The sequence below is a fragment of the Colletotrichum truncatum genome (assembly GCF_014235925.2).
Source record: "Colletotrichum truncatum strain CMES1059 chromosome Unknown Contig_0008, whole genome shotgun sequence".
NCBI lineage: Eukaryota > Fungi > Ascomycota > Sordariomycetes > Glomerellales > Glomerellaceae > Colletotrichum > Colletotrichum truncatum.
In genome coordinates, this window is record NW_027222405.1 from 3,760,354 (window position 1) to 3,785,689 (window position 25,336).

At 49.0% G+C, this 25,336-nt stretch overlaps 11 protein-coding genes across 11 annotated transcripts; 5 read left to right on the plus strand and 6 right to left on the minus strand.

Annotated features, from left to right (window-relative positions):
- Positions 1–25: 25 nt before the first annotated feature.
- CTRU02_212524 (uncharacterized protein) lies at positions 26–565 on the plus strand (the record flags this gene model as incomplete). Its single annotated transcript, XM_036723905.1, has 1 exon — positions 26–565. One exon carries the CDS (start codon positions 26–28, stop codon positions 563–565), a length of 540 nt encoding a protein of 179 aa, XP_036584588.1.
- Positions 566–2,142: 1,577 nt separating this feature from the next.
- On the minus strand, positions 2,143–3,969 carry CTRU02_212525 (FAD-binding domain-containing protein; the record flags this gene model as incomplete). The annotated part of the gene is made up of 4 exons (XM_036723904.2): positions 2,143–2,520; positions 2,586–2,653; positions 2,712–3,399; positions 3,484–3,969. The coding sequence occupies 4 exons, from the start codon at positions 3,967–3,969 to the stop codon at positions 2,143–2,145; spliced, it is 1,620 nt and encodes a 539-aa protein (XP_036584587.2).
- Positions 3,970–5,776: 1,807 nt separating this feature from the next.
- CTRU02_212526 (uncharacterized protein) lies at positions 5,777–6,391 on the minus strand (the record flags this gene model as incomplete). The annotated part of the gene is made up of 2 exons (XM_036723903.1): positions 5,777–5,966; positions 6,021–6,391. 2 exons carry the CDS (start codon positions 6,389–6,391, stop codon positions 5,777–5,779), a joined length of 561 nt encoding a protein of 186 aa, XP_036584586.1.
- Positions 6,392–6,807: 416 nt separating this feature from the next.
- CTRU02_212527 (uncharacterized protein) lies at positions 6,808–7,104 on the minus strand (the record flags this gene model as incomplete). Its single annotated transcript, XM_036723902.1, has 1 exon — positions 6,808–7,104. One exon carries the CDS (start codon positions 7,102–7,104, stop codon positions 6,808–6,810), a length of 297 nt encoding a protein of 98 aa, XP_036584585.1.
- Positions 7,105–7,284: 180 nt separating this feature from the next.
- On the plus strand, positions 7,285–7,920 carry CTRU02_212528 (cyclin; the record flags this gene model as incomplete). Its single annotated transcript, XM_036723901.1, has 1 exon — positions 7,285–7,920. The coding sequence occupies one exon, from the start codon at positions 7,285–7,287 to the stop codon at positions 7,918–7,920; it is 636 nt and encodes a 211-aa protein (XP_036584584.1).
- Positions 7,921–9,016: 1,096 nt separating this feature from the next.
- On the plus strand, positions 9,017–9,408 carry CTRU02_212529 (uncharacterized protein; the record flags this gene model as incomplete). Its single annotated transcript, XM_070205861.1, has 2 exons — positions 9,017–9,218; positions 9,263–9,408. The coding sequence occupies 2 exons, from the start codon at positions 9,017–9,019 to the stop codon at positions 9,406–9,408; spliced, it is 348 nt and encodes a 115-aa protein (XP_070060674.1).
- A 3,714-nt stretch (positions 9,409–13,122) lies between these two features.
- Positions 13,123–14,817, minus strand: CTRU02_212530 (uncharacterized protein; the record flags this gene model as incomplete). The annotated part of the gene is made up of 1 exon (XM_036723900.1): positions 13,123–14,817. The coding sequence occupies one exon, from the start codon at positions 14,815–14,817 to the stop codon at positions 13,123–13,125; it is 1,695 nt and encodes a 564-aa protein (XP_036584583.1).
- An 809-nt stretch (positions 14,818–15,626) lies between these two features.
- Positions 15,627–17,001, plus strand: CTRU02_212531 (o-methyltransferase; the record flags this gene model as incomplete). The annotated part of the gene is made up of 4 exons (XM_036734022.2): positions 15,627–15,924; positions 15,946–16,102; positions 16,156–16,613; positions 16,673–17,001. The coding sequence occupies 4 exons, from the start codon at positions 15,627–15,629 to the stop codon at positions 16,999–17,001; spliced, it is 1,242 nt and encodes a 413-aa protein (XP_036574238.2).
- Positions 17,002–19,964: 2,963 nt separating this feature from the next.
- On the plus strand, positions 19,965–20,798 carry CTRU02_212532 (Ankyrin repeat domain-containing protein 50-like protein 3; the record flags this gene model as incomplete). The annotated part of the gene is made up of 1 exon (XM_036723898.1): positions 19,965–20,798. One exon carries the CDS (start codon positions 19,965–19,967, stop codon positions 20,796–20,798), a length of 834 nt encoding a protein of 277 aa, XP_036584581.1.
- A 258-nt stretch (positions 20,799–21,056) lies between these two features.
- On the minus strand, positions 21,057–22,096 carry CTRU02_212533 (uncharacterized protein; the record flags this gene model as incomplete). The annotated part of the gene is made up of 2 exons (XM_036723897.1): positions 21,057–21,791; positions 21,866–22,096. The coding sequence occupies 2 exons, from the start codon at positions 22,094–22,096 to the stop codon at positions 21,057–21,059; spliced, it is 966 nt and encodes a 321-aa protein (XP_036584580.1).
- Positions 22,097–24,632: 2,536 nt separating this feature from the next.
- On the minus strand, positions 24,633–25,032 carry CTRU02_212534 (uncharacterized protein; the record flags this gene model as incomplete). The annotated part of the gene is made up of 3 exons (XM_070205862.1): positions 24,633–24,744; positions 24,798–24,864; positions 24,978–25,032. The coding sequence occupies 3 exons, from the start codon at positions 25,030–25,032 to the stop codon at positions 24,633–24,635; spliced, it is 234 nt and encodes a 77-aa protein (XP_070060675.1).
- Positions 25,033–25,336: the final 304 nt, after the last annotated feature.

Below are 25,336 nucleotides of genomic sequence, written 5' to 3' on the forward strand. Positions count from 1 at the left end.
CTTCATACAATTTGATTTGCATATCATGGAAATTCATGGTGTTGTGTCACTCAGGCTCACGATCGTATTCACTTCAGGAGTGGAAAGCGCGGACAGCCAGAAGTTTGATAAACTGAAACATTATGTGTCCCGTTACTCAGACATCCGCCCATCAGATATCAACAACGACTCTCCTGTGGTGGTCAGTCAACAGACTTTAGAGACGACGTTAGCTTGCCTTGGCATATCAGCCGATCGGGTGCGCTCCGGAAGCTATTCGAGTGGCAAGTTTGCGACTCTCGTAGGCTGCCAAGTGGCGGGCTCGACCGATCAACACCACAGCAGCAAGAGAAGTATCATCGACACGTCAAAGTGGACAACCGCAGCGGATGAATTACAACCCGTTATTGATCGCATCAAATCCAGCATTCAGAGGCTCAACCATCAATGGCAGATATTGGACGACGCACAAAAGCGACTCAAAAGGTTGGCCGCCTCGACTCTAGATGAGGTAGACTGGGACGATCCGGTCATCCGGATACAATCAGAACTGGATCTATTTGATTCCGAGGAGGCGGACCCATGACCAGCGAAGAACCTTGGTTAATGACCACTGGCTTTGGGCTATTCGGGCCTCCCTAAATGTATTTACTAGTACCGAGACCATCCTCATAAACTTTACTTCCTGAATGCTTACATACATCTATCTTTGCCACCGTTATTTGTGGATCAATAAAGCTCCTGATCATTCGATGTGATCCACGTAGATGTCATCTTTGTTCCCTGACAAAGGACCCGTTGCTTTCAGTGGTGGCGCTGCTCGCCGAAGCCAGGATGCGAAAATGACAAACTGCTTTCTTCATCTGTGGGAGAAGAGGCGTATTCGTCTGTTGGCTCAAGTCTGACTATGGCAGACTCGCACTCGTCTGTGTATTTAGGGGATCCTGTCAGGGAAGGCAAGCTTAGGAGTACTTGGGCACGCCTGTGGGAGTTCTTCAGCGCTTGTCGAAGGAGACTGTTTGCCCCCTCTTTGCGTCTGGTGCCAACTGAATGAATAGGAGCTGATGGCATTGTCTAACAAAATAAGACGTTTGGGCAGTGACCGCTTAAGGATTTCTGGACTGCCACCAGCGCCCCCCTTAAGAACTTTTACCAGGGGTTAGACATGAGCAACTCGGATTGCCATGATGTGAATACAGTGCCATGTGAAGCCAAAAGGGATAAGGCACTTCTTTTAAAGGGAGCCAGGAATGGCTCTGATTGTACACGTGGCGGTTGGGAAGCAATCCATTACGTCCAAGGACTTACAGTTGAATCCGACATCGGTTTCCGGCATTACTCTCCTAGCGCTTCCAACCAGGATACAATAATGAACCTGTTTGCTGACACGGTACCTGCGGACATCTCCACAATGCTTTCCAGAGAGCAAGAGATACCGACAGTGGCAGCTATTATGGGCACTTCACCCATTTTTTGCAGAATCAAGAGCTTGCTGTGGGTTACACACAGGAGTATTAACATTTTTCTAACAGGTATTTTGCATGGGGTTTTCTGTACCTTCTCAGCAAATAGACACCAAAATGCCCAAGAAAAAGAAGTTTCTTATGTGTAAAGCATGAAACCAGATTTGAACGCGACTGTACCTCTCACAAGCGTTGCCAGCAATGAGGTCACCATCATCAGCAAGCGGATCGAAATCGAGCCTCGATCCACGAGCCACAAAGTAAGCCAACAGCCAATTCTAACTAAGGCCATAACGAGACGATTGAATCTTGGCAACGTGGGTTCTTGAGTAGTAAATCACTAAGTCAGATCCGTCCCTAGGAGGTTTGATTCCAGCATCTTTATGTGCAGACACTTTCGCCTTTGCTACTTAGAAGACCCACTATACAGCAGATTTAGGTACCCCAAATACGATCAAGTAGCTCTAAGAACCTATCCCAGACCATGTTCGCAAGGTTTATTGTTTAGACATTCAAGCCCGTCAATCAGCCGGCTGGTAATCAAGCTCCCGAAGGCAGAGGTTGCTCTCGAGATATCCGCGAATGGCTCGTTCCCTCCGGTACGTGTTATAAAGCGGGTGACTTTCCTTGATAACGAAACCCCCTGCGAGGTCGCAAAGTGCGTCTCGCGTTTCATTTGCAGTGGACACTATAGTACCAATTAGCAGGATACGCAGCTGCAAGAACAGGCCCTACCAAGAATTAGCATGTCTCCTATCTCCCCAACTGCTTCTGGCGGTGTGACGTCGAAGAGGCGTGATGCCTCACTCCACAAGCTCGATGCGAGGTCTGGGCTGCCCACATAGAGCCGCGCCCTCGTGCCGAAGTCCTTCACCCGAGCCGGTTTGCCATGTAAACGACTTGTGCCGCCGTAAATATGCTTCGTGACAAGCTTTTCGACATCAGACGCGTTCAAGAGGTGCGTCGAAGCGTTTTTAGTTATCAAATCGTCGCTAAGGCAACCCGGAATGAGCATTTTGAGATCTTCCACGGTCATCCCATTTGCCTGCATCTCGTAATAAATCGAAATCTCGAGGATCTACCCGCAAAGCGTCGAGGAAAGAAGTTAGCTAAGTTCTGAGAATTAGACACGTGTGCATATACATAGCCATCGTCCAATGTGTCGTCGTTGAGTATAGGGTTCAGGATTGATTCCGCCGCATGTACGATGCCTATCGTAATAGTTAGTCAATTGCCACGGTGAATATTCAGCTTATTGGTACAACCCACCAAGATTGGTCACCTGCCAGATGAGGTGTATCTGTCGCGTGCGCCCTCTGCAGTGGTTGTATCCGTAAACAAGCTTCTTCAAGTATGGCGCCTGGGCTGCGATCCCGTGGTCAGTAGCCACCATGAATACTGCCTCATAGTCCCACACTGGTATGCTGACTCCGTGTGGCCCAGAGAAAAGGGCCAGTCGAGGCACGACGTGTTCGTGGGAGTACCGAACCAGGCTGGAAGTGAATCCTCGTCGGGGCTTGATGAAGAGGTCGACAATGCCTTGTTCCGCTTCCGCCCACGAAGTCACGACGAAGGGGTGGCACTCAAACAGCCGGACTCTCGGCATCCACAACAACAGGTACTGGCCCGCTTCGAACTTGAGTGGTCGGGACAGCCTGATGGAGATTCGCACGGTTCCAGTAACGTGGTCTATGTAGGCTCGTCCAAACGTTTGCCCCATAGCCTTGTTACGAAATGCCACCAAGCAGCCTTGTATCATAGTGGCCAAAGCAGTCACGCCAAGGTAGATATACACCCACTGCCAAGATCGGCCAGCAATCGATAGCAGATGCAGTGCAATCCCCACTGCCGCCAGAGAAGCGAGTGCCTGGTGGGTTCTGAGACAAAGCTCGTAGATACGGCGACGGAAAAAGGGTAAGAAGGAAATCGTCGCCGCTGCGACCATTGCGATGGAACCCTACAAGACGAAAAAAAAAAAGAAAACACATTAGATTCGATAAGTCTAAACGCCGGCGAAAACAATAATAAGAACACGGATTACAATTAGCATGAGAAGCTCGTTAACACGATCCGGTACCTGGACCTGGTATTGGTTGTTTTGCATAGCACTGACGATATGAGCCGCTAGAAGCATCGCTGCTACGCGACCCTGCCACCTGTGCATTGCCGCGTAATGCCGAAAAGGTATAGCCAGTATGTCTGCCGTGAGGTCCAAGCAGGGACTGGCAAAGAGAGGGAGTGTATTGAGTAAAGCCAGGTTCCCCGAGCGGGAGAGAAACGTAGACGGTCGGAATGCCAGGCAAAACGCGTTTACGCCTATGTACACTGTTGGAAGTAGCAAGGACACGACATTCCAAGGACCGAATAAAGCATGACGATGAACCAGGAGTCGATAGAGCAAATGCTTCTCAAGCAGATGCGCGAGTCGTCTTCGTACTTTGCTCGTGCGGGACAAGAAGTTCACAAAAGCAAGACCTACAATCATGCCTGCAAGGCAGATTGCGTACAAGGTAATGACCCAATCCATGACGAGGCTGTAATCAGGGTAGGAAGGGGGCTTATAAAACGTTTGCACACAAACTGCATCAAGAGCAAGGCTAGAGGCACGTAATATTGAACGAGGAGAAGTCAGTAGGCTTCCTACAAGGTACAGCAATGCCGTAGAAGTCTAGATGAAAAGAAGACATAGGGTTATCTGTTACAGAGCCAGAAGTGGCTGGTAGAAGCTCGATTTGGCGCCAGCGTTGCCTAGAGTTGGCACTGATATTTCCTCGAAAAGACTGACGCACGTGCCAAGCTGAGCAGGCCGAGAAGACAGTCGGTATCCCGATGTCTCATGAGCAGATGCTGTAAGTAGCCGTGAAAAACGTGGCTACGTGGAGATGAGACCAACATTTTTCACTTCCTTGATTGACGACGCCGCATCGACATCGATCAGAAATATAAACCCGTCCGAGTTGGCATACCAGCGGCCCATGTCATCGATACATAGCGGCTTCTGTTTAGTCTTCTTAAACATGAGAAACTGACCGGTGCAGCTCACGGCCTCGACGTGGTGGCGGTTGTGACCCTTAAGCGGCTGGCAAAGCTCTTGGCCGGCTTCTCCATATTAGAATGCGGATCAATAGGTTCATACTATGATATCCGAATTCCCCCGCTTTCAGCTCCTAGAGATGTACTTGCAAATCTTTACTAATCCTGCATCGGTCACCAATATGTTATTGCCATCGAGCCAGGGATGCTCAAATCCTTGGGCTTCTAAATAAATAAGACTAATTAAGGACCTAAGACGAAACATAAATTCACTCTTGATCCTTAAATGGTTGCTCTTTTCGTCGTTTACCTGCATGTATGTGTAGATAAACACAACAATATTCTGGTGATGATTCTTTCACCTTGAGATCCACTTTTTTGATGCGGACTAGCTTTCCCTGTCTCACTGCTACTGTCAGGCTGCCCCCGACATCATGTAGCTTGAATTACTCCTGGTAGTGTTCCCAAGGTGAGTTCCATTCGACGTCGGTCGTACTAGTCGAAAAACGGTTCCTCAGAGAGCGAATGAGAATCTACGCCGAGTCTGTAAACGTGATATAATCTGTTGTCTTCTCTTGGTGTGATGCGATGTGCGAGTCATCGTCCGTTGCTGGCGTATCAGCCACAGCATACAGTCTATGATCTGATGTAGTAGCATCACCAAGGCTATAGTGAGCTGGAAAAATGGCTATCTGCGTCTTTCGCTTGGCTTTCATGATGTTTGTCCGAATGTCTCATCTTGCTCATGTGTTGATTTAACGGTCGTTCGATGGCGTATAAGTAAGCTGCCTTAAAGTAGATTCCGGCGGATGCGTAAGGCAAGCGGTTACCATAGCGAACGAAGAGTTTTGTCTCAGTCTTACGAAAACTGTTTTCTACCTAGCCTTCTCTACCCGAGCGATAGAGAGTGGCTCAGTCATGGTATCTGCATGGAGGGACAAGCGAGCTGCTACCTTGGTAGTTCGGTTGACCTTGGCAGGCGGATGAAGCATAGCCACAGTTACCTACACAGTCCTCGATCGCGTGGCGGGCAGTGAAAGGGTGGAATCCATACTACTGATTTTTTTTAGGGCAAATTACAGGAAGTAAAACAAGCTACATTGTCAAGAACGGAAGCGTGATCAGATGTAGTATTTGAAGCGGCGATGCGCATTCAAGTTACTCTATGGGTCAAAAAGCCCAGCACGCAAATCCTTTTGACGCACTAACCCCAAAGCCCACAAACTATGAACCTGAAGCTCGAATCGAGTACAGAAGTAAGTAAAGGAAAAAAAATCCTTGAAGAATACCCCTTCGATCTATCATTCCATCTTGCGACGCAGGCCGTCCAGCAGATATTGATACACCACGCATAAAACGCACGAGACCACAAGCCACCAGCCCGTCACCGTCGTCGTAGCTATGGATGTTCCCGACCACTGACCTCCGTGAACCGTGTAGATGTTCAGAATGGTGGACAAAAGTCCAATCAGCGAGTTCACTAAGGTAGGACTACGTTTTGTAAGCAATGGTACTTACGGAACCAGCTCAGACAGAGACTCTTACACAATGATATGCTGATGCACCCAGACGTAGTTTGTGCGCCATTTGAACCATAACCATGCCAGACCGATGGATGCCGCACCCGAAAGTATAGACGCAAGGGCAATCAGACAGTCGTTGACCCAGTATGAGACTGTCTGTCCAACCCTACCCATGCTCTCAAGAACTTGCGATCGCCTCAGTGACGCGAACGTGGAGGGAAATACGATGTAGCCGGCCAGCAACAGCCACGAAAAGATTTTCGCTAGGAGGGACCACCACCAGTCGATCTCTTTGTCGTTTTCCAGCACCATCGCGTCGTATCTAGAGACCGCATAGGGTTTGACCTGATCATCTATGTCGTACCTTGGGGGAGGGGTGTCGTCATCCTTCATTTTCTTCAGCTATATAGTACGTATGTATAATACAGTACATTCAACACCCTGAGAGAATTAAGAAACGAAAAAATAGCATTACTGTATAGTTCAGTGGCAAATAGAATGATCAAAGACCCAAAAAGGAGCAAAAGTCGGCTCAAAAGCGAAACACCGAAAACTTTTACACCGTTCAGAAGGATACAAGGAGCATGCCAGGAGCATAAAGAGGCCTTAGTCTACTAACTGCCTGCCTTAGCACGGCTGAAATATCTGTCTGTCTGCTATGTAGGATTGGCCAGGATCTTCGATGCCCGCATATCCATTTTATGGAGTCGTCTATAGCTACGCCTAGGATAATGTAACATGTATCGAGATGACGCATTCTTGCGCGCAGCAGACATGGCTATTCAGGCGGTTTGCAGTACTTTAATAGTCTAGAATGCGGTGCAATTCGCCAGATAACTCCTTCTTTCATGCTCTAATTCCGATCTCGTTATCTTGAGCAAGTCACGTAGCTGATCGGCCAACTCGACAAGGTCCCGAACAAGGCTAAGTAGGGTTCTCCACAACCGACGCGTCGCCATAAGCTCGCTATAAAGAGTCTTGTTCTCCTGAAGTAGGAGGGGTATGACCGTGTCATACTGTTCATCAGTCTGCCTCGTGAGTCTCAGCAACAGGTCATCTAGGTCGAAGGTGTCAGAATAAACGCTTGACGTGGGACGAGGTTCCATCTTTGATGCATCAATTTTCTGGTTATGGTCCGTTTAAGTACTTTGGGGAGATCTATTTCTGGCTTAACTGCCAGCTTTAAGTAAGGCCACTTGCCCTCCGAACGACAGTCCATCATAGCCTTTGCCCATGCAATCACGCATACCTAATTGACAGTTGTTGTGCATGCAGAACACCAACCAATGCATCGTGCTGCGAGAGTCTCTTGCCAGTCTTGCCAGCCATGGCTGCGGTCTGGTGTTGACGTTGTCGTCGACCATTACCAAGCAGTTATTTCCACCCCACTAACGAGTACACCAACAGACGTCGACCGACTCGAGCAATTCTGTCGGAACCCCCTTCCCCTACGTCTTGTTCATACCACGGTCGAGCGCTTCCTTGCAAGGACGGTGCCCGTCAACACTGATATATGGGATTTCCCCTCAGGTTTAGAAGCCTTTGTGCGGCATCTACTGTTATGGGCCGACATAAGCGGAGCTGTTTTCTGCGTTGGTCTAATCTACCTAGAGCGGGCTGCTGCGCGCGGGCGACAAGAGACTCCGCTGACTGAGATGGGACGGCGTCTTCGGGTCCTGGCGGCAATCATCCTTGCTCGGAAGCATCTTGAAGACGACACATACGATACGCGGTTTTGGGTTGGCGTGACGGCTGGGACTTGTTCGTCTTATTTTACAAACGATGATATTAATGATGCTGAGGCAAGGCTTCTGAATGATATCATTTGGGATCTGAGTATAGACATTCAGGAAATGTACGTAAAGATCAAACTGATCTGCGACCCAGACACCATTTCGATTTCAGGTTATAGGCGACTTTAAGAACAGCTGAAAGGGTTACCGTCTTTCAATTTTACTAAGCCCAAACTACGCGTCAAGTATTATTACATATATTCACACTAACCTTACTATTATAATTTCAAGAGTATAAATGATTTAGTACATGTGAACAAAGAGGGGGATTATACTAATGTACGATCTAAATTGATTCAACGGCGGAAAACCTAACTTCTACTTATTTACCGCTCGAAACGATCTCCAAAGAATTACCCTGCCTAGATTGTCACTTTAGCATTCATTACAAAAGGGCGTTCGAGAATCAGGTCCTTTTTAAAGTAGGCAGGCCCTAACAAGTTCTTTAGTAACTATGTATGCTCTATAAGGGTGACCGTAATGAACAACGGCAACGAGAGTGGATCTGTTATCAGTACAACGTGGTGGAAGATACAGCCAACGGGAGGCCGTCTAGATTTGTGTGGCGCACGGGAGTAGGTACATCCAGTCACGCCGGTAAGTCATGTAATTTTGTCAATCGCTCTCGATCTGCCTTCTCCCCATTCCTTTCACGATGTCGGTAAACAAGAACGCTTATCCTCCCTTCCTCGTAAATCAACGAGGAATAACAGGACTTATAAGTATTCCACACAACACGCCTATACAAGTACTTCCTGCGGAAATCTTAGTCATGATCCTGGAACTTGTTGGAGACCTCAACTCCGTCGCCAGTGCTATCGAAGCCTTCGAACCTTTTAATAAGGTATTCAAGGAAAATAGTGGCGTCATTTGTAGAGTAATCTTCACTAGTATATACGCTAGGGTGCGCGGCTGTAAGGTTGGGGCCTTGTTTAAACAATTGGAGTTTGCGATTCGCGGCTTCTTCATACCGAGAGCTCTTGTGGAAAAGGCCTTTACTGTTTTGTGGTCGGTTTTCGCTACTTGGCAATTGGAAGAAATGCTTCTCCCACTAGCCAGGGCTTTAGCCTGGACATACTGTATCGAAAAAAACGAGAAGGCAGCAGTTACCTTTCTCAGGAAGATATGGAACAGCGCGCAGCCGTTCGAGTGGCCGATACGCAATGTGATTGCAACATCGGCTTCTGAGCGACTACCAAGCTATACTACAATAGGGGAATTACTGATGGACCTGCTTTGTAAGGACGACCCGGAGCAAGACCAGATACGAAGAGAACTTGAGCAGATGGCCGGCCGCAGCCGCGATATGATTGTTTTCGGCATTCGCTTCGAGAAGAGAAAACCCGTTTTGACAGAAGTTGGTTCGGGTATCAATGGGACCCATGTCGGCATCAGAGGCAATTCTCCAGTTAAAGGCAACTCGGGAGGTAGCGTTGGTGTTGATCTAATGTCTGACCTAAACGCCTACAAGACTTCGACCCAATTGATTCCGACAGCGATATTTACATAGGTTTTACCGAGGGTTACGTTAACGGCCCTGTATCTGACCTGGACGCCCCTTCCGAAGATGTTGGTCTAAATAATGGGGACAACGACGTTCAAAGACGGTCGCAGTGATCAACTGCCTGGCACCTTCTTTCTAGTCTCAGCTACTTTCCACATAATCGAGAAAAAAGTGGACCGATTTGTGATTCGCGACGTACCGAGAGCCCGTTGAAGTCGATGGCATACGCGTCGCCGAAAGACCTCTCAGCCCTGAAGGATCGAATTCAGACGATGGCATGAAATCTAGGGTCCAAAAGGTGCTCCCGCCGGATGCCGCAAGACAGCAGCGATCTCCCCGCATGGGTACTGCGAAAACCCCTCGGAAGTCGCGCTAGGTCAGGGGTCAGTTCCCTGCATCCTGGTCCTGCTAGTTTCTTGCTCTTCCCCAACCCCTCCAACGAGTCCACCAGCCCTGGCACCCTAGTCACCCCATCAATTCTTCCCCTGGTCTGGACCTGGTCAATCCACCACGTAGTAGAGCAAAATGCGGCCATTTGCTCATTTTGTAACACCAAATTTGATACTTTACCACATAGTAGTACGTCCCGCCCCGCCGCAGCGCCTGGATCTGCTTTCGACTAGGATGCAATAGTGTTTGCTTGCCCAAGCTGCCAAGGATTGATGGTTTAGTGACGTCAGTTTACAAGGGGCCAAATCACCGTTCCCACGTCGAAGCCTTGGGGGCGGATGGGGAAAGAGGGATGGGAGAGTATAAGTAGAGACATCTTGTCCGGTTTGAGTTAAGAAATTTCTCTTAGTGGGCTGGGCCTCCTGCCCCTATTTCCTTTGTTTCCCGCTGATGCCATTCCAGCGATGCCGTTGATCCTTTTTCAGCGATGCCACTAAGTGATGCCGCCGAGACGTGACTCCTCGAGCGATGCCGCCGCAACGGTTCTGCAATGTTTCTTTTGTTTTCCGCTGATTCTTACCAGCGATGCCACTGAGTGATGCCGCCGAGACGTGACTCCTCGAGCGATGCCGCCGCAACGGTTCTGCAATGTTTCTTTTGTTTTCCGCTGATGCTTTTCCAGCGATGCCGTTGACGCTTTTCCAACGATGCCTAGTGATGATCTTCCGTTGATTTACGCTGATGCTACTTTATTCCAGCGACGCCGCTGATGTTATTCCAGCGATGCCGCAAAGCGATGTTATCGCAAAGGGTCTGCATGGTTTTTTGCTTTCCTTTGATGCTATTCCGGCGATCCACTATGTGATTGGGCGGCGAAAATCGGACTCTGCAACCTCCCCGTGGTGCCGCCTGGGAACCTATCTTTGAAAAGGTAGAGCCAGTGCAGAGACGTGACGGTGAAGCAAAGACTTAATGTTAGACTTGAGAACCCTCCTTTATGTTTCTAACGGGACAGAAGATCTTGAGGATCTACTTCTACCTAGCCAGCTAGTAATAAGGTGTATCTCAGGGCAATTTCTTGCGTTGCCATCAGTATAGAAGCTTCATCTGGCCTCTAAGGCTTCATAAGCAATTGAAACAAGCCAGGACACAATGGCTCCAGATTTGTCCTTATTGAGCTTTTGCTTGTGGCGCAGTTGGTTGCCCGACCGCTCGTGACAGATCCATGACAAGGAATGTTCGACACATCGGATTACTGGTTTTGAGTGGGCTTGCATGGCTCTTGCTATACTTACAGCATTTACCTTCGTAAACGAAACACTCAAGGAGCAGTCCATAATAGAGTCAGAATCTTCTGCTTAACATCGGGAATCTACTCCTCGTACACCTATACATTTAGCACATGCGAAAAATATGCTGACACTTTTAATATCCAAAAATGCCTCCGGTTTTTTAGAGCCCGTATTTGAGCCACTTTTGGCCTAACTAGTCTTTGAATAGTTATATTGGTTTGTAAATACTATTGTCGTGGGCGTCGCGATGTGCTGTGCTCATTAGGCTGCCGCTGCTCATGCATTCTACAAAGTATTGTTTATGACACCTTCTCCTCTAAGATGTTCGATTCTTAGAACACAAATTGATCAATGCTTTAAATTCCCGCCTGAACTAATTGTTCTCAACCCGTAGGGCACCCTCCCTCTTCGTCTATAATCGAAACAATGGGAAATAAAAGTCGAGGAACATCCGTAAGGTTGCCACGTTCGCTTCTAGCACCCGAGGCCGACGTATTGAAGAATGGCCCCACTATGTGGCCAAACGAGATTCTAACTGTACTGTTGTCTCACCTCAGCACCGGCGACGTACTGGGGGTTGCCATGACAAGCCGAAGCCTGCATCAGCTTTCTATTTGGTATCTCTACCGCTTTCGCTTCTGCGACCAGGGCGTCAGCTGGATCTACCGATACCTTTGGCTAGGAGACCCCTTTCGATCCGAGAGACTCGATTCACGAAAGATCGATCGTTCCTTGGGGCTTCTTCAGAAGGTCATCGCATATCACCCTGCGCCACGGTACACGCCAATAGAGTTTGAAACGGAAGCTCTGCCTCGGCTGCCTTTATTTGTAAACCGCCAGCTGCAATGGTCCGGGCAAGTTGAAGTCACATTGCTTCACCTTGCCGCCTACGCTGGCCTCGACTCTCTAGTTGCACTTCTCCTTGACAGCAACGTTAATATCAACACTAGTATCCGACGCTATAGAGCAACAGTCCCGTGGCTAACGCCTCTGTTCCTCGCCGTAGCAAGCGGAAACATACCGACGGCCACACTACTTCTCCAGAGAGGAGCCGATATAGGGGATTGTTTGCACATGGCTTGCGTTTTAGGGTTGCCGGCTATGGTTCGACTAATCCTGAGGATGCGTCCGGGTATAGTAAACCTACAGTCACGCACAGAAGGTTTTACTCCTCTTACGTATGCTGTCAAATTCTGCGCCAAAGACCCAGTCCAGGTTGTTTGTTATCTTTTGGACAAGGGAGCCAATCCAGACGCTAAGCCAACCTGGATGGATCCTATGTTCGATTCGGCCGTTAGCAGAGGTTTCTTCGGTACAGCTTTCCGCCTGTTGCAGTCAGTAGGGGCTTCCCACGACATGATGCTTGCAATTGACAGAGCTCCAACACCAATCGGTCCAGGTGAGGCTGAAGCTTTCGTGGCTATAGTTAACAACATTACGAAAAGTATTAACTTTTGTAAGAACGTTAGAACTGTACTAGTAGATTAGCGTTCTAGTGTACTCCTAATCAGAAACACCATTAGGAAGGAAGTACTCCATCAATAGGAGCATACTTGGTCCATTTGTGTCTATTGAATAGCTTTGCTACGCTAGTAGTGACGAAACGCTGGAGGAACAATCCCTTACAAAGTTAGAAACTGCCTTTTACCCTACTAGCCTATGGTTATGGCATCTCAACTGAGAATGGTACTACTAATAACAAACAGTATTCATTGTCTTTCGCGACGAAGATAACGAGAAGAAGGGAATAGTGCGGATTTTAGTAAGTGAAGTTCTAAAGCAAGAGGCAACAAACCGCCTGGTTCTCATAGAAGACAGTTGCGCAGCGAAGGAAAGCACCCTGTTCCCATCCCAGGTATCGTTGCCTCCGTAGGTCCTATTGCAGACGCTGTCAAAAGTGCAGCTTCAGGCTCAGCGACGTATGTTATCGCGGCAGGCGAGCGTTGAATGCTCTTATAAGTTCTAGTTAGTAGAAGATCCACCAATAATCGAGGTATGACTGGTTTTCCTTGAAGAGGACTTTAGGAGCTTTACTGAAAAATAGTTTTCGGGTTAGTGGCATTGAATATCATCTCTAGTTCGTCATACATAGTGTGGCGAGTTCCAGAAATCGGTTGAAATGGCATTAATTTTCAAGTACCTCCCTTAGAAATTGCTGAGTCCAGAACCAGATATCCACCGTACTATATGGAGTACCGCAATATAAGCGAAGGTCATGGCTGGACCAAGTGTGACTCCCGCGCCGAGTGATGTTGCACCCATCACCGATGCAGACGCATTACCTGCTGCGTACAGCCCCTCGATTGCAATCCCGTTCTTATCGACGACGCGCGCATGTTCGTCTGTTAACAATCCGCCTTTGGTACCGGCGTCGCCAGGTCTTACAGCGATAGCATAATATGGAGCTTTATCGATGGGACCCATGTTTGGGAACTTTGCTCGCCGGTCACCTACGAACAAGTGATACCTGCTCTGGCCCTTGTGGAACTCCTCATCGACACCCTGCTTGCACATCTGATTCCATTTCTCAACCGTGGCCATGAGCCCTTCCGCACTCACTCTGATCTGTCTCGCCAGGTCTGATAAAGTGTCGGCTTTATATATATATTCCTTTTCTTGGGCTTCTACAGGATCCGCCCAAGGGCTAAGCGATCCTAGCGTGTATCTCTTACGATGGTTCCAGTCGAGAATGAGCCAGGCACACCCACCCCCACAGCATCGGTTGTAGATTGAGCGACCACTGTCCCCGTACGGATCAGCCTCCGAGAAAATCCGAGATCCCTTGTCGTCGACAACAATGCAGTGAGGCTTGCACAGCTCAAATAAGGCTGTCGTAAGCTTGCCGCTTCCTGGGTCGATCATCGTGGGAATCCACCAAGCTTCGCCCAGCAGCGAAGTGGCGGCCTGGGCTTTTTCTCCAGCTATAAGCGCCACGCCCGTATCGCCGTCAGGCTGCGTTAAAGACCATTCGGTACCCGTGTGAGGCAAATGCTCCTTCCGCAAACCCTCGGACCGGGCGAAGCCACCAGTGGCGAGAAGAACCGCGCGAGCCCGAACCTGGGTCTGTTCGTGATCTCCTAACTGCACGATAGCACCATGCACGGCTTCATCTTCGACGATAAGTTCTTTCAAGGTAGCGTTGAGCTTTAACGTGAAGTTGCCTTTCTCATTCCGGAGGCAGATCCCCAGGAGTTGTGCGATGAGGGAGCAGCCCATGGATGTTGGCTTACCCATCATTTTCTTCCGAACCCATCCCCGGAATCGCATCCAGTAGGCTTGAAAGAAGTCAACAATCGATGCGTAAGGTTGCGTGAGGACGCAGAAGTCGTGAAAGTATGTCACTGGCGCAGAATGCCCGGCTTCGCGTAAGTGATGAGCCCATCTCTTCAGTGTCGCAGCATCAAAAGGACTCGGGTCCAGCGTACGCCCGCCCATAACCATAGCGCCCTTCATCTCTGGGTGATAATCGGGGATAGGGGAGGGTTCCCATCTGAAACCTGAGCTGCGGAGAAGATCTACCATCCGAGGACCATGGTCGAGGAAAGCCTTGATGCGTTTAGAGCCGGACTCTGGCCCAGCGCCTCCGTTCGCAGTTAGAGCTTCCTCTAGATATCGAGCAGCGTCTTCGCGATCGTCATCGATGCCGGCTTCTTTGGAGATATCATTTTCGGGGATCCATATCGTGCCTCCGGAGTAGGAGGTCGTGCCCCCGATCTTGTCGGTTTGCTCAATGAGCATGGTGTTCAACCCAGAGATTGTGGCGGTAGCAGCTGCTGCTAAGCCGGCTGCGCCGCTTCCGACAATGAGAATGTCTACTGTGTGATTGTTTTGACGATCCATGTTTCCGCTGCACACTTGCTAAGGTGTACCTGAAGGATATACACTGCTATTGGATGGACAGCGTGCAAGTTTATATGCAGCAAGTTTCAAATCAATTTTTGAGAATAAAAATAAAAAGCGATGCTATGTAATTCAAGTACTGTACTGTAGACATGCTGTAAGAGAGTAAGCTATTTCACAAAGTCGACCATGCGTTTGCATAATTCTACTAACTGTGGACCTTTGATTGTGGAACATGGGTCCGAACTTCGACAATACTGAAAAAGCCAGTTCTAGCTCCCTGCTCCTAGACAATCAACAGTGTACTACGAAGATCCCGTTATGTTTCCTTGTCAGCAAACGGATCCACACGTATCTGTGAGCAGAAGCTTTTTCACACACGAGGACATGTAGACCGACTTCGAACTCCTCGGTGGACCACGGAATACTGTTCGCGGCTTCAATTTGAGAGAGCCTGTTTTGGCTTGCTATAGAGTGTTCTGTTATGGAGTTCTAGCTCTTTGCGGCTTGAATATGCTGCTGATTGCGGCTCACTCTCTTGGACACACACCAGTATTCAGGGTCAGTGCTGAAGCCTGTCCCCAAACGTGGTCGTCACCGCTAACTTAGCCACCCCATAGGCCATGTTAAGTGGGGCGGGCCTATTACAGTGTCATCATACTTAATCAGTGTTTTGGTCTTGGAAAAGAATAGAATGATCCGTTCGGATCACGGCTTATTACTCTAGTAAGATGCATACCTTTAAAGCGACGAACCTGTACCAAAAAGAAGAAGCAGTAGCTTTGCCACAGTCGGTTAAGCACTGCCACATGCTCCGACAACTAGCGACAAACCTGCTTGGTGCCGTTGCGGAGTACACGCTCCGTGGTAACATGAGTCGAGCGCAAGAGGCTTCTTTGCAGTCTAGAATTGTCAACATCGCGGGAGATGTATGCAGCATTGTAACGCCACCGGAAGACCAATGGCAGGTGAATAATATTCAAAGCCATAAAATGGCCGCTATCAACCTTTTCTTTAGCTGGCACGTCTTCGAACACATCCCATTGCGCCAGTCCATTTCCTATGTCCAGTTAAGTGACCTGGTCAGCGTTGATCATCCTCTTCTAGGTAAGTGCTGCCACATGACGCTATTTATGTGTTTGAAATTGACTATAGTAGTTCGAGTTGCACGCATGCTGGTCTCCACTGGTGTTCTGGAAGAGGACGGACCCGACCGGGTCGCGCACACTGCGAGCTCTAGGATCTTTCTTCCCGAAAACCCTTACGGAAACCTAAACCAAGTTGTGTAAGAGTCAGCCTGAGTAGTAGTGCTAGATTCGATGGCTAATTGCTCATTAGGCTGGATTATGGATTGTCCCAGTGTCACGCCGTTGAGTACTTCCAAAGCAATGGACGGACAGAACCGGACGGCATCGGGCCTAGTCCTTTTACTTTTACAAAGGGCATGCCTGATAACAACCTATGGAACATCTATGAGGACCAGACGAAGGCAGATGTCTTTATGCGAGCAATGAAAGCACTAGATCGCTTTGCGCCTATTACCGGTGCTGGTCTATATAGCTTTGCGTGGATCGCCGAGGCATCTGGTACGGAAGACAGCGATAGGCCGTTGCTGGTTGACGTTGGCGGTGGCGGAGGCCACGCTATTGAGGCAATCTGTCAAACCACAGGTCTGTCATTGAAACGTTGTATATTGCAGGACAAAGAACCTGTAATTGCCAAACTGAAGAGTACGGATAACCTGTCCGGCTTGCAGCTCATGTCTATCGACATGCACAAGGAGCAGCCAGTGAAAGGTGAGATATCGTGCTTTAACCCAGGTACGAAGCCCTTGTGTCTGCTAACCTGCGAGCAGGCGCATTCGTATATTACATCCGTCATTGCCTTCACGATTATAACAACGATGTAGCCCGCGTCATTCTTCAGAATATTTCCCACGCAATGGCGGACGATAGCAAGTTGCTTATTTCCGAGCAGGTGATTGACTGGCCTCCAAGGCCGGAATCTACTGCTATGGATATGCTTATGCTGGCTGTGGGTGGTAAAGAGCGGACCGAGCTGGAATGGAGATTCCTTTTGCAAAGTGCAGGGCTGTTGCTGGAGCAGATTCACAAGGCTTCTAGCTCGCTACATTGTGTCATTGAGTGTAGGAAAGCACTTAATACGTCGAATGATCAGCATTAATCAGCTGAAAGCTTAGATCAGGTTATACATAGAAGCATTATGGCAGGTGCTATAGTGTAATAGAAGTCGAAAGCAGCCCACTGAGGTAGAAGAACAACACTAATAATCCGACTAAGGAGAGCAATATCAAGGTTGAACCTGCTTACAGATGGATGCAGCCAGGAGCGTTCTGGCACATCAGCGCGTGGGCTACTCCGTTCATCTGTCCGTAGTAGAGAAGATGTCGTGACGGCTTCGTGGCTGGGTGCGTTGCCTCGCTGGCACTTGACCCATACCCGTAGTTGGGGCCAACCCCGGAACTGAATGGACCAGATAATGTTTGACTGATGAGATTAAACATTTCAACGCCAACCCAGCAAGCCAGGACAAGGGCCGTATCGCAAACAAGACCTACCGCGCCGATCGAACGTTTTCGGAGTAACAAAGACCGATCTTCCTTTTTCCATTCTTCTTGATTCCCACTCGTGTATTTTGTCTTTTAATCCGATTCTCAATCCGATTACACACTACGCAAGCCGAGTCCTCATCAAATCCCCACCGTGTCGGGTCTTTGGAGAGCCTTCTAGGCGGTCCAAGCTTGCGTCATTTGCTGTTGCATGACTCGTGGTTGAGTGATTGACCGTTGCTCTGGCCAGTGCCAGAATTGGGCGGAGACCCTGATCAAGACCCTGATCAAGACAAGACCCTGATCACATCCTGAGTAGCACCCTGACCGATACCCTAGTGGAGACCTTCCGAAGGTCCTTTCTGTGCTATCCCCCACCCGGTCAACGGAACGTAACCAACATCAAAGTTACGCCGGCATATGCCTTGCACCCATTTGGGGAAGGCATAGGCAACCCCTTGACCACCTCGTGTACAGGACCAATCATTGTCACTCCCACTCAGACGACACAAAATTGTCTTAGTCTTTGCCCAGCACCACTTTTACTATGTGTGTAGATTTCACCAATGTCTGTTCACACATCTCTAAACCGGTTCCCGAGACATCACTAACGTCAAACTAGCAGTACAATTTACAACGCGGCTGATTTGGGGAAAGAACAATTATCCCCTTGGCTACCTCGTCTAGAGGACCAATCATATCATGACAACATTCCGAAACGCCTATTGCCTACATCCATAGGGTAGGTCGGATAGCAAGCTCCCATCAGCACCTTGATTAATACACTGAGTCACGGAGGTTCGCCCCTGGATAGCATCTAAGCTCGGAGTTTTCCAACTTTTAACGCAAACAATAACCTTTGCTAGGAGCCCTCAGTCATCCGCTACTCGTAAGGCATGGGATGCATGCTTCCTACCCGCTTACCTTTTTTTTCCATTGGCGCTATGCTGGTGCCTCCATAGGAGAAATGCTTCGATCGCCATGTGGGCTTTGTTGAGATATAAGAACCATGAAGTGAGGAATGAATTTGCTTCCTACTTTCCAACATCCGCTGCTCCTCTTAAAACCTGTTTCCTCGCCCAAATTCTTCGTTTTCTAAATTTCTCTACCTATCTATCAATACTAGGTAACCCCTGCCGTCGCAAAATATGGCTATCGCTGTTAAGAAAGACCCAAATGTTCAAGAGACTATCCATCAGCCAGGCCGGGGTTCCCCGCAAGCAAGTCCGAGACTTTACCCACGACACGTTCACTCCTCTCAAGGCTCATCGGTTGTCGGCGGTCTGCTTCCCGCTGGGCACTTGAGCCTGCCAACCCGATTATCTCAACAACCAGCCCTACCGTCTGGTCGTCCTCGTCCTTGCGCGTGGAGGCAACCTAGACAACGACGTAGGCCACGTAGGCTCCACCAAGCCAACTCACCAGGGGGTCGAGTACACAGGCAATCAATCAGTCCACAGGCCCACACATCCACCCACACATTACCCCTCCTCCCTCTACACAAGAAACCCCACCCACAAGCCTATCCGTTACCCATCCGGGAACCACCATCCTCTCATCCTGGGGCTTCCTCACCCTGCCAACTACCTTGTCCAACGCCGAACACACTTCGGAGAGATATTTGGCCAGCCTCACTTCCGAGCGGGCAACGGGCGCCCATTGGGGAGGAAACCAGACCCCATCGTGCCCAAGATTGTTTTCAAAAGAACTTGCTTGTTACACGAAAGGCTGCCCAGAAACAAGATTCTGATGTCAGCTGCATCAACTGACTCGCTCTAGCATTTGAGGCCTTGTTGGTAGGCCCGTCGTGACTAGGGAGTTTTCTTTGGCCCGGCCTCGTTAATTGCTTGGTTCCGGCGGATTCACAACAAGCAGATGCAGGGGAAGTGGAGCTACAATACTACCTTACTGGAATAGGAAGGAGGGCCTGACCTTGGACAGCCATAATCCCCGCGTAGGGAAGATCAAGGGCACCCTGGAAACTAAACGCTGCGATTTGTTCTCCGTTTTTTTTGTTCTGCTTTCCCACTTTCTTACTAGACAAATTCAGATACAGATTCCTGCCGACTTTGGTAATTAAAAAAAAAATTTTGGCTATGAAAGGTTGCAAGCCGTTTTCTATGTTCCCTCTTGTGTTACTTGTGCGTCTACTAAACGACATTGTAGCAGCAATCAACATGCGCTGGCTAGTGACCCACTCGGGCAAACGGGGACTATGGGGCCGAGTCACCCGTCTACCAGTAGTAGTACAGGAACAGTAATTAATCGCGGGGAATCGCGCAGAGGAGCACCAACAGCAAAGTAGTAACCAACATACGGCAACCCTTAGCAATGGTTCAGTGATCCCCATTATGACTGTCAGCTGCCGATGGCTGCATCCGTCACAGAACGGCAGCATATCCTATTTAGTCCTGATTGTCCCTTATCTCTCAATATCAGCACTGGCTGACGCCCTAAAAACTCGACTTCACCAACAAATCGACTACATTCATCTTGACGTCATAATGGGAATCTCTCTACCAAATGAGCTTATCATGATGGTTGGACAAGAAAGGAGTCAGCAAAGGATCTGTTTGTCATGATCCAGTTGAATCGTTTTTACAATTGTCTCTTCAAACTTCGTTACTGGCACATGGTCAACCGCGACAATAGCCTCGTCCTACTAAAGGCTATTAAGAAACGCTCGACTGAACCGTACATGACTTCAACAATCAAGTATCTGTTGGAAGCAGGGGCGAATGTCGAGAAGCAAGATGAAAAAGGCAAACTGCCATTGGCTCTGGCAGCGGAACTGGGCCATGACGATATTGTCCAGCTTCTCCTCGACAACGGAGCAGATGTCAACGCACAGACTGGTGATCTCGGTAGCGCTCTCCGAGCTGCATCCTCGGCAGGCCATCAGGTCATTGTTCAGATGCTTCTCAACAACGGTGCGAATATTTACGAACAAAGCAATGCTCTTCATGCTGCAACATTACGAGGTCACGATGAGGTTATACGCGTACTTCTCAGTGCTGAGCCTGAAGGCTTTTTGCATGCGAAGAATCATGCCCTCCAGGTTGCATCCCACACCGGCCACCATAAGGCTGCACAAATGCTTATCGACAAAGGCGCGGATGTAAACGCACAGGGCCGATTTGGAAGCGCTCTTTACGCTGCAGCGTCACAAGGTCACCACAAAACTGTGCAGATCCTTCTCAGCAGTGGCGCAAATGTGAATGCACAAGGCAGCCATAATGAGAACGCCCTCTACGCTGCAGCATCAGAAGGCCACGCTGAAGTTGTCTCTACGCTCATTGCTAATAATGCGGATGCCAACGCTCGAGGTGGATATCACAAGAACGCGCTGGGAGTTGCAAATAGCAAAGGGCATCATAAGATAGTAGAAATTCTACTCGGTGCTAGGGACTAAGGCACATAGTCCCAATCGAGCTTAACTACACAGGTCTTCAACCTCTAGGCAATATACTAAGTAATAATCAGAGGATTCTACAAGGCCTATGCTTAATAGAATTACTGTGAAACGGTTTTTCTTTTCTTTCTTTAGTTTTTCTCTCTTTCCTTTAAGTTAAGCTTAGGGTGAGTAGCCTTGCGGACTTCACGTATAAGAATCAATTTAAAACTCCTTACAACTACAAACCGGGACAATTCACTAGTAATGCCTTCAGTTTCAACGCCTTTGACTAAGCTGTGATACACTCCTCCATCTGTCTTGATGAGCGATCCGGTGTAGCGGAAGCCGTTCCTGTTGGGTTGCAAGCCGCATACGCAAAGACACCTGTCTCAAAAACAGTTGCATACTGCGTGCTTTCCTCCTGGCGAGGCTATTACCCATCACTCGTGGATTCTGGACTTTCGCATCTTGTGCTTCCACCATTTGCCAATCAGAAACACCCTCGGTCTGGCCTCTGTTTTCAGCCTGCTCCGTCTCGAGGATCGCATGCATGTCGGCGTCAAACATGCGAGTTGACTCATCATGTCCACCCACACCATGTACGACAGCGTCATCGGGCATTTCGTGGCTTTCAACAGGCCGGGCCGCATTATGCACGGCCAAATCGTTTCCTGTATCCCTGGTACATTGCATCTTGTCATCAGTCTCATCGTCGGTGTCTCTTGTTGCTATGAGAGTCATGTCGTAGCTAGCTTTTAGAATGCCAACGCAGTCTGCGCTGTTACTGTCGACAGGAATGTTGTTGGAGACATCGGCGTCCGCATCGGCTTCCTTGCTGCTTTCCGCTTGAGCGGCGGCGATCTCGGTGCTGCCAATCCCCACTATTATTTCGTCGTGCGGAGTTGCGCTGCCATCTTGTCTGCCCTGTGGGTCCTGATGTCGCGTCTTAGCTCGTTGTTGTGGGTCGCGGCTTCGACTATTGCCGTGCAGGCCGTTCAGAAGTTCCAATAACTGGTTTAGAATTTGCATCAGCTTTTTGTTTGCCATCTCCGAGACTGCAAGGGTCGCTTTCCGCCCGAGCTTACAAATGCGTTCACATCTGGAATGCTTTCGCCTTCGGGGACGTATACAGCCCCATCTAGACGTCCATATGTGGGGTTGAAGTGGACGACGGCCGAAAACACACGGGCTTCCTCGCCTAACTGTATCGCTTTCCTCATGGCACTGCCGCCAGACTTTCGGACCTTATCCTTGGCCCTCTTGTCGTGCTTGTAGAGCATCCTCTTTGGGGATGCAATGGCCATGGTCTTGTTCATTTGAAATCGCCTCACAGTGAATGTGTCTCTAACGCTTGCTTGCTTGGACCTCTAAACTGACTGCTTCGATACCACCGTATTACTCCCACATGTGGCGCTGGTTAATCTTGTATAAAGCCATCTTTGGTTTCGTCAAACAGATCCAAAATTGTATCTAGCATGTTTCTGCCGTCTCTTCAGCGTTTCTAGCAACTACAGTTTCTTTGCGTGATGTTCTGGACCTGCTTCTAGTTCCCTGTCTTCATTCACACTGCAGAGGGTGGCTTCCTGACCTGGAGCTAGAATTGGCTCCTCGTGGCGTGCACATCCAGCCGAAAAATACTCCCTACGATGCGATCCATAACTGACTTAGTATTCTTTAAAGTCACTTAGCCCCACACTGGTCTCGATTGCGGACCGTGGAGCCGAGAACGCGGTCCATTGTTGTCTACGGAGTACAGTACATGGTCAGGGGCTGACTCAATTCTCTGAACCACCAGTTGTGCCATGCGTTTTTGGCTAGGAAGTAGCCTAGACCGCGAAGTGTTCCGCCCAGCACGACGTTTTTCTAGCCACAGTCTGGATGTGCCTAATTGTTTTCTTTTCTTTTTTCTTTTTTCTTTTTTTTTTTTTTTTTTTTTTCCCAATTGCCATACTTCCCAACAATGAGCCTTGGTCATCTCGCCAGCTACCCACCATCAGTTTTTCCTGCAAGCCGTCTCTTCAATTCGGCATATTTGCCACAAAAAGCATCTTGCTTGTACGAGGATCTTCACTACATACACAGATTTGCGCTCCGACCTTATTCTGCATTATGACGGCGTTTTGGTTTATTATTTATCTCAGCGTTATCGTCAATCTCCTCAACCTTCTTCATTTCGCCATACGAATCCTATGGAAAGTGCCACATACTTAAAACCGTCGACCTAGGGCAGGATAGCTGTGCTGAACGAAGCATTGGATGGGATTGCTCCGCGGTCGGATCGATAGTCCCAATCGTCATAGTGGTAGAGATAGACTGTAATACGACCGCTTCTATTTGTTTCTCCGTTGAAAAGGGGAAATATTGACCTAGTGAATGTGATTGTGACGAGAGGATGAGGCTGCTTAGTGCATTAGTTCGTGGAGTCAACGTTCGTCCCAGAGCGCTCAAGAGCTTCCTCGACATAAAGGGAGGGAGGATCGTTTGGCACGACAAAAAGTCATATGAGCCTAGAGGGCCAAAGGCCCATGATGCATACGTGCTTGTGTCCCTCTTGGTGATGTCCTACATCGGCATCGACGGTCTTCTCCAACTGTGACTCGATTAGAGAATCCAACTGGCAGCTGCTAAACACAATAAAGCCTACTTGGTTTGGCCCCTAAGAGTACTGCAGCAGTATGGAGCGATGTGCAATTTCACTTTCGGCAATAGAGCAACTTTGGCCAGGTGTCGTCGGTCAAAGGGAGGACGTTGGGACACGACGAGGGTGACTGGCGTATACCCATGTAAAGTCCCACTGTCACTGTCTGGTGGTCCGTCGTGCGGGGGACCAAACCAACAAACCTTTCAGTCAGGAAAAGCCGAGACGCGATTAGTCTTCTAGACGAGGTTGATTAAATAACGTTTTTGCCTGCATTTTGGAAGGCAGCTAGCGCCAGAACGTAAGTGGAGACTCCCAGTATAGGCAAGTTAGCCCAAAGCTATCAAAGATCTGGCGGGTATTCAATACAACGTACCGCGGGGTCTGGATTCGCGCTCGGAACTAGCTTGCTACCCTTGACGTTTGATGGTGCAGTATGTCGGCTCCATGTTTCTGGCCAAGGTGACAATATTCAGTGACCATCCTAATTTGACGTTGTTTGCTTAGTGGAGGTGGACCCCACGTGACTGTTGACGTATGCAGCACCCTGTTGCCAAGTGCCATTTTGAGAAACGATAGGCCCTAACAAAGTGCTGACTTGAACTATAGCTCCGCTATGGGAGCGAAACTACTTCCAGTTGCAATTGAAAGACAAGGGTTGTCGTCCACCTGTTGCATGTATGTTGGACCCTTTGAGACGAGACCCTTTATTGACCCACCTCGCTGGCGACGGCTTTGCGTTCTCTTTCGGGAAAGAGAAATCAAAAGGGCCCCCTACGCCAACCCCTGATCCGACCCGACAGTTTGGTAACGGCGTAAACCTTATTACCCACAAGTTTCAGGCTAACGGCCAAACTGCGCGGATCTGTGGATGCCGAAGAGCGACACGTGACTGGATACGAGCAGAAAATTGGCGGGCTGTCATTTCCACTGCATGGTCAACGCGTCAAGACCAGGATCTGCCGGCTTGGCAAAGCAAAGAAGTGCCAGAAAACGATTGGAAATCGGAATATGCCCTGCTTGATTGTCTACACGGAGTATTGGCCTCACAATGCGTCAAGTAGAATCTGTATCCGTCTGTAGTACGATATTTCTGTCGAAAGTCTTTCGCATTACGGATTGTTTAGATGAGAAAAGCCAAAGAGAATGCAACGCCATGTCCCGGCTCAAAATACACATAACAAAGCAGCAAAAGCTAAGTACAGAATTTGCTTTCATTGCTCCTGTTGGCCCCACTCAGTCATTCCATCCCAAATTGGCGTTAGGGCCGCGGTGTCTTCGACGGCAACAGCAAGCGTAGTCACCTTGGATTTCAGCTCGTCATGTCTACACAGGACGTCAGGGCCGCATCATTCCGGTGGCGTAATCGCTCAACTTACAGCAACGCAATGGCATTGAGATGTTTCTCGTTTTCCTTTTCCATCTTGGTAACAGCATTTTCTATAGCTATGATGTAGCAAAACCAAACGTCTGGCGGCTCTTGAATCGCCGGAGGTGTTAGTGTAAACCTAAGGTTGTCAGCCTTCTGTCAGTGTGTTAGTAAGGAAGTAGTTACTAACACAGGCGCACGCTCAAAACCCTCATATTTGCCGAGGTCTTGATCATGTGGGCCATTGATTTCGAAAAGGGGGTCTGATATGGGGGATATCAATGGGTTTTCGGTGACATTTCTCGGATAAACCAGGCTGTCGCGGGTAAGACTTGCCCTCTGTTGAAGGGCTTGGACCGGTTGCGCTGTAGGAATGGCGTCACAATGCCGGACTCGATTTCGGGAGGATTGACGCCTGTACCGTAATTGGCCAGGCCGCCGAGCACGTTGCCGAGATGGATACATGACGTCACTCTCGAAGCAGTGATACAAATCAACGTTGTCAGAGAGGATAGACAATAGTCTGCGGCCAACGACGATGAAAGTTGG